At 25.5% G+C, this 8,231-nt stretch overlaps 1 protein-coding gene across 1 annotated transcript; it reads left to right on the forward strand.

The window, feature by feature from the left end:
* The first annotated feature begins 4,162 nt into the window (after window positions 1–4,162).
* On the forward strand, window positions 4,163–7,516 carry LOC111308147 (uncharacterized). The gene is made up of 7 exons (XM_089752222.1): window positions 4,163–4,528; window positions 4,687–4,875; window positions 5,335–5,403; window positions 5,498–5,587; window positions 6,964–7,119; window positions 7,198–7,256; window positions 7,429–7,516. The coding sequence occupies exons 1-7, from the start codon at window positions 4,163–4,165 to the stop codon at window positions 7,514–7,516; spliced, it is 1,017 nt and encodes a 338-aa protein (XP_089608348.1).
* Window positions 7,517–8,231: the final 715 nt, after the last annotated feature.

Consider the following 8,231-nt stretch of genomic DNA (forward strand, 5'->3'; position numbering starts at 1 on the left):
AAACTTGAATTCAAACTAACCATTATGAAATTGTCAACAAAAACAATCCTAACATAAGTGAAAGCAATCAACATATTACATTTAAAAAATTTACTACATATTTAACTGGTTCATGCAACACAGACTAATATCATTTTGTTAGAAGCAAAGGCAGATTTACATATGGAATTGTGGGGGTAGCTGACCCCACTGAGATACTAAAATTTCTTAGATTTATTATAAAAAATTCTCAAAAATTTCAAGCTTTGCGCCCACTAAAAATTTGCCCCCATTGAATTGAGGATCATATTTGCCACCCAATACTTTGGGTGATAAGCAATTTCATTATAATATGCATTGATTTTGAAGAAAAACAAATAAAGAACTTTTAGAGTTCATATAGATAACCTATAAAGTATGAATTAATTAGAATAAAAGGTAAAAAAACGATCTTTAATTAACATAAATTTATGACTTCATTCTTGTTTCTATTGTTTTCATTATATATGAGAAAATAAGCATTTGTTATTCTTCACATTATAATGAATAAAAAATGAAAGTAAATAATAAAACTGAAAATTTTGATTTTTATTCTTTCACATATTATATCTATATTTAAGAATTCTATAAATAAAATTTTATTAAATAAATATATATACATATTTGTATGTGTGTGTGTGTCAAAAAATGATTTATCTTTGGTATAATAGTGTTTAAGCTATATTTGTCAATAACCATGTAATTAATTTTAGCTATGCAAATATTGCATCTATGGCATAAAAAATTATATTTTATAGAAAAAAATTGTTGTACAAGTTAATTTGTTTAGAATTTTTTATATTATTCAATGAAAAATTTAATAAGTTGAGTTAAAATACTTGCTCCCACTAATAAAAAATTTTGGATTCGTCCTTGGTTAGAAGTAAAGATGTTGGCAAGCTTATTATGCACAAACAAGTTATAAAAATAGCAACTTTTACCATGTATACACCTAAATTCTTAAAATAACTCTAAATATAATTTAAATTTCAAGAATCAAGATAATAATTAATAGTTGAACAAAAAATAAATATAGTAATTAGAAAGAAAACGCTTCATTTTAGAACAATTGATTTTCAAGAAAGGTTTGGTGATATCTAATTCAATAATCAACTGCAAAATATCAAACCAAACAATTCAAATCTCATATTTATGAAATATAATATTGTCACACATAACACATTTAAAATTTAATGCAAAATGCGTATTCCAAACTTAAAAGAATCTCTTCTCAAAGTGTTTTTTAAACAAATAATTATATGATTATAATGAAGCATGCATATGAAAGATCTTAACACAAAATATAGTAATCAAAATAATACAAAAACAAATATAAAGTGATAAAACTTTAATAGTAGTTGACTTTATTAACTTTTGTGTATCTAATCCATCTGTGTACAACATCATAAAGGAAAAAAAAAAAAAAAACTAAGCTACCTTTACTCCATGGCAAAAAGAGTATCATTTCTTGAAATTTTTTTTAATGGTGCAATTTATTTCTTAAGCATCCCAAAAATTTCTCACTTACATAGGACAGGTCTTGAAACTAATTATGGAATGATTTATAACTTTTGAATGATTAATTGATTAAAATAAAATTAAGAACCAAATTAAGAGTAATTTATACTTGACAATTAAAATATTCAAACATAATGTGTATTTAATATATTTGAGAAAAATGAAAAGAGAGATTCTGGCAAATAGTGTAATAATGATAAATGAAATTAATTTGATTGACATATCAAATTTAATTTTAATTAATTTGATTATTTATTAATCATTTTAAAATCAAAATATTAAAAGTATATACATAGCTTAAAAGATGGAGCCTAACAATTTATATTTTTAAAAATTGGAAAGTTGTATTTTTTTTCAATAAATGTAATTTGAGAGTTGAACAACATATAAAAACCTTTGAGCAACAGAGATCAAGGAATGATTTAAAGTAAAAATTGGAGTGGATATTGGACTGTCATAAAAAAATATAAAATTAGTGAAAGGTGATTAAAATTGTGTTAATTGTCAAAATAAAAAATTTGGAATTATATATATAAAAGGTTTGTTGTAGGTTAATTAATAAGGCAACTTTAAAATGATGAAAGTGAATATTGACATAATAAATATTGTGAGTGAATGGTGGTCAAATAATATCCAATTGAAAATTGAGAGTGCAATAATTTATTGCATTAACTTAATAATGAAAAATTAATTAAATAATTTTTTTCTATATTTACACATAGGTTACATCAATTATTCGGTTAGATATCATACTTAATCAAACATTATTATATCAAATAATTGATTAAAGAGTCAACTCTTATGTTACATTCATATGTAAAATGTAAGTTAAAAGAAATTTTGAAAGAAAATAAATATAATTAATGCATTGAAATGTTTTTAAATTTATATGAAATTAAATAAAACTAATTAAATGCAAGACACATGGTGATTATTTAAGATTGTTCACATGTCAAAATAATATACTATACACATTGGATTTTTTCCTTTTCGCCAAAGGCTTTGGCTTTTATATATATTTATATAAGATTTATATAAAATGTCATAAAATATAAAATTAGTAAATGGTGATTAAAATTGTGTTATTTGTTAAAATAAAAAAAAAAATTGGAGTTATATATACATAAGGTTTGTTGTAGATTAATTAATAAGGCAACTTTAAAATGATGAAGTAAATATTGAAATAATAAATATTGTGAGTAAATGGTGGTCAAATAATATCCAATTGAAAATTGAGAGTGAAATAATTTATTTCATTAACTTAATAATGAAAAATTAATTAAATATATTTGTTTTCTATATTTACATATAGGTTAAATCAATTATTCGGTTAGATATCATACTTAATTAAACATGATTATATCAAATAATTGATTAATGAGTCAACTTATATTACATACAATATGTATAAAGGTAAGTTAAAAGAAATTTTGAAAAGAAATAAATATAATTAATGTATTGAAATATTTTAACATTTATATGAAATCAAATAATACTAATTAAATGCAAGACATATGATTATTTAAGATCGTCCATGTGTCAAAATAATATACCATACGTATTGGATTTTTTTCTTTTTTGCAAAAGGCTTTGGATTTTATATATTTATATAATATATGAAATCAAATAAAACTAATTAAATGCAAGACATATGATTATTATATAAGATCATTCATGTGTCAAAATAATATACTATACACGTTGGATTTTTTTCCTTTTTTATCAAAAATTTTGACTTTTATATATTTATATAAGATATAAGATAAAACTTTAAGGTTATGTTTAATGCATACGATTACTTATAGGTAGGATAATAATTATTTTATATCATATTTGATTTGTATATAAAGAAAAGGATAGAGATTGCAATAAAGATTAATATCCTCTTAATATAGGATTATTCAATTCTCCCCAAGTGGAGAAGATTATCTTTAATTCATGGGATTAAACTTATATGTCTAATTATGCCCTTAAAAAATTATATCAATAATTTAAATTATATAAACTTTGAAAAATGATAATTTTGACAAAGAAATAAAATTTTCTATTATAATCTTTGTATACATCAAATATAAAATAAGTTGACATTATTTTATCTAATCATATTTATAATATTATTTTATGTTATCTTATTATACCTTCTATATCAAACATGACCTAAAATTTTTAAAATATGCCAAAAGCTAGAGGACCGAAAATGATTCAATGATATTAATAGGTTAAACAGAGGAAATGTTTTTCTTTCTTCAAAAAAAATGAAACAAAATTAATCTAATGATTAAATTACAAAATCATACATGTTATTAATAATATCAACCAAATTAAAAATCATTTTTTCCTCTTTGTTTTAGTTCACACAGGAAAATAACCATTTACAAAGGTGAAAAAGACCATGCTGCCCTTAGCCTCCGTCTGCCCCACGAGGTCTCCTCCTCCCATCTCTCGTGCATCTCAATCTGTCTACTAGCACTGTTTAGATCTTACTATTTATACTGCTTTGCTGGCATGGCCCAAGATATACCATCCTCATAGCCACTACTTCTTCATCCAGGATCGATCACATTCAGACGCTCCCATCGATCCATAATACTCTCCCAATTAAATTGTAATTCCAAGGATTCATTAAATGTCGGCTTCTCCAAACCAGCATCTTCCTTTTGTTATAAACTCCTTTGTCGAGCCAAACACCTTCAATTACATGTCTAGCTTACTCAGGGAAGAAAGCAGCGGCGCCATGGAAACCTATTTTTCTTCAAGTTTTACGGATGCACGCTTTCAGGAAATTCCTGGGAAATATGCTCAAAACCGTGGAGCAATAACTTTTGATGAAATCCCTTTTAAATTTGATGTTTATCCTTCTGCTGTTGTAAAACAGGCCTCAGATTCTACCGCTCTACCCATGGTGGTGGAGCTTGAACGACCCGCCGATCATCAACTACTTACAACAAAAGTGTCAGCGTCGGAGAACAAGAGAAGGAAAGTAGAAACGAAGGTATATTAATGGACGATTATTGTGTTGAATATGTTCTAGACTAATCTTTTTTTTTTTATACGTATTAATGCTTGAATGCAGGAAAAAAATTAGTACCTAAAAATTTGATATGATATACATTTTTTTTGGGTCAAAATATGATATACATTGATGTCCAGGTAGAAATAGAGAAGAAACGTGAGAAACAACGAAAAAGTGTTGGTGACCTGGAAAAAGCGAAGGAAAGCAGGGTGAAGCCTGGTGTAAAGAATAAGAAGAAAGCTCCTGAGAAGGTACAAACAGATAATTATGCTCATGTCAGAGCCAGGAGAGGTATAGCAGCAGACAAACACAGCCTTTCTGAGAGGGTATAATACCCAATGACATTAATTAACGCTACTCCTGGAAAATATACTTACTCATTGCCAAAAAAAAGAAAAAAAGACCTGAAAATTTAACATGTCAGAAATGAGAAATCCGATCCATCTACGTTTAATAATATGAGCTTTGAAATGGGTTTTCCGGTCAGGAGGGAGAAAATCAGCTCGAGAATGAAGCTGCTGCAATCCCTTGTTCCTGGATGTGACAAGGTGCCATTCTTTGTTAATTCTCTTCAATCTTTACTTGATACAAGCCAAATGAATCCATCCTAGATTAAAACCTAGCTATTATTTACCAAGTTCATCCTCGTTGATTGATAACTGCTTTCTTTCTTTCTTTTTTTTTTTTTTTTTGTTGTTTTTCCTTTTCAACGATACCCATTTTTCAGTCCTAATTTTGATGTTGCTAAACTCTTATCATTATTTCTTAAATTTTGATGCTCATAGACAACTGGCAAGACTCAGATACTGCATGAAATTATTAGATATGTTCAATTCTTACAGCATCGAGTGGAGGTAAATTCTCCAAGTCACAGCTTCTGATGTTACTATTACTAGAGATTATTTTTAACTTTACAGTCTAACACCCAACATTTATATTCCTTCCCAGTCTTTAGCAGCAAAATCTGCTCCGATAGAATCCATTTTCAGTGAATCTGGAAATGGAGTGTGCTTAGTTACAAACACACTCCTTTTAGAGGTAAACCTACGCCTTCATAATTTTTCCCCTTTTGAATTTGCTACACCGGATTTATCATATAGAGGGTTTTCCTCGTAGGTAAAATTTAAGTAGAATTTCTAAAGTAAAGTTTAGTGAAAATTTTAAATGAAAGTGACTAAATAAATGTTAAAATTGAAGATAAAAATAAAAATATAAACTCAATGAAATAAATTTATAATAGGAAAATTAACAAAAACAAACGAGTAATTACGAGATTTAATCGATAATTGATAATCCGTAAAAACTTCATCATAATATTTTTATTTTTTTTTAAGAACATAATAATTTTTAATTAATTCTCATCTAAATATTATATATATATATATATTCAACCCTAAAGAAATAGTTCTGATTAAAAGAAACTCTAATAAAACTTATTTTGTACCTTTTAACAGTTTCCCTTCCAAATTCCAGTAACGAGTTAATGCTAGAGGTTTTTTTTTTTTTTAAATAATATTTTGGAGGAAACTCGTTAAACTTTCTTGATTACTTAGTGTTTAAAGAAAAAAAATCTGGCATTTAATAACAAAAGTAAGCTTCTTCGAATAAAGTACCAATCCGAGATCTTTGAAAAGTAGGTACTTAATGAGAATAACATTTAAAAAAAAAAAGTGTCCCAGAGTCTATGAGTAATCAATAAAAAAGCCACGAGTATTTTAAGTCAATCACATCATTTTCGTTTTGGAGAAAAGGTAAATAAAGTTTTTTTTATAGAAATTTATAAATTTTTTTATTACAAATAATTACATTAAAATTAAAATTGGAAATTGAAATTGAAAGATTAAAAAGTTTAATTAGATAGTTTAAGTGTGTAAAATTTTTAAAAAAATTTAATAAATTTTTTATATTAATATTTCAAGTAAAAATAATAACAAAATTTTTACTGTTAAATAAGTATCGATCGAATTTAAATTATAAATAAAATTTTTAATTTTTTATATATTATTAATTTTGATATTAAATTATATCAATCTATTAATTTAAAATTTTTTATTAAAATTTTTATTAATTTTTTTTTTAAATTTACCTAAATAACTTCTTATAAGTTTTATGTTCTTGTTCATTGAGTGACATGAGTAAAATGTGTTCCATCTTTAGTTCATCACAAAATGTGAGGCTGACCTTCCTGACCTCATTGTCCTAAAATTAGTAATTTTGCATCGAGTTTAAATTTTATGGCACATAAATTTAATTTAATTTTATATTGAATTTATTTAATCATTTGTTAATTAATTAATTAATTTAATATTTTTAGTTATACAATATTTGATTATAATTATAATTTTTTTGTACTTATAATTTAAAAAAGTAAAATAAGATCTAACACCCATCCATCATTTTAATAAAATTTCCAGGAATTTTCTAGCTTGGAACAGTCATTGCCTCCCTATCATCTAGAATCCAACTCCACCGACCAGCTTACAGGTTTCACCGCCGCAACACTCAAATCAACTTCCTCGTTACTTCCTGATCAGCCAGAAAGGCACCAGAGATTGAATATCACCACTCAAGTATGTACTTTCGCTATGTTTCATTTTTGAACCAATCATTTCTATTATTATTAATTATTCTCTTAATTAATTAATTAGGATCAAAACAAGATGTCATGGGGAAAGGAATTTCAGAATCATAATCTTGTTGACGAGCAGTACTGTGTGTATTAGACAGTACTTTGTCTTCTTTTTAGCTAGAGTCAAAAGCTTTTCTACCAAGCCTTGTAATCTCTTCTACCAGTGTACTTTAATATCATAATAACATACAAATTAATTGTTGTTAATCGCTCTAATAATTAATTTCCTTTTCCTTAATTTTCTTAGCAGGCAATTATATAGACGCAGACAAGCATCAGCTATTTCTGTTGTTAATGCCAAACGGGTGGCCATCACGCCTTGTTTCCATTGGTCCTAGCTCCGAAGGCATAAAGAATGATATTTTGTCATGTCATTAGGAAGAGTTTTCTCCAATCTCTTGTTTTTTTCATTTGATTTGAATTCCATTTTACTATTAGTGTTCAAACTTATTGGAAAAGAAATAAAAAAATAAGATCACATTTATTTTGTGTTTAATTAGATTGGTTTGATATGTATTGGAATATATTTCTTTTGTAAAAAAGAAAAATACTCTATCTATTTCAAACTGTTTGGATATCTTTGACTTTTAAAGAGTTTAAGAAAAAAAAAAAAACTTTAGTGTATTTAATATTAAATTTAATATGTATTTAATATTAAAATTTAATATTTTTTTATAAAATTGAATTTCTATAATTTTAATGTCAAAAACTAAAAAAATATGAAAAATAATTTTAAAATATAAAAAAAGAGTTTTAAAAATATTAAAAATATAGTAATAGATTCAAAAAATAATTTTAAATTAGTCCTTGTAGACATCAATTTTTGTCCCAGAATAAAATAAAATAAAAACAATAATAATATACGAAATACAAAAATAATACAAAATACAAAACAAAAAAAAATAATAATAAAAAATAAAAAAATACCAAACAAAAAAAGAAAAAACAGAAGATAAAAAAAATTAATTAAGGATGGCAGTGGTGCCGTCCCCAGCGCCACTGCTACCAAACCCTACCCTCCACCAGATAAGACAAAAATGAATAAAAGAGGCA

Source organism: Durio zibethinus, chromosome 2, assembly GCF_047325235.1.
Source record: "Durio zibethinus cultivar Kanyao isolate XHJ-2024 chromosome 2, ASM4732523v1, whole genome shotgun sequence".
In the NCBI taxonomy this organism is placed as follows: domain Eukaryota; kingdom Viridiplantae; phylum Streptophyta; class Magnoliopsida; order Malvales; family Malvaceae; genus Durio; species Durio zibethinus.

Coding starts and splice junctions, on each gene's coding strand:
- LOC111308147 (XM_089752222.1), top strand. CDS start 4,163: ATGTCGGCTTCTCCAAACCAGCATCTTCCTTTTGTTATAAACTCCTTT. Junction 4,529..4,686: donor GAAGGAAAGTAGAAACGAAG/GTATATTAATGG, acceptor ATTGATGTCCAG/GTAGAAATAGAGAAGAAACG. Junction 5,404..5,497: donor TCTTACAGCATCGAGTGGAG/GTAAATTCTCCA, acceptor ATTCCTTCCCAG/TCTTTAGCAGCAAAATCTGC.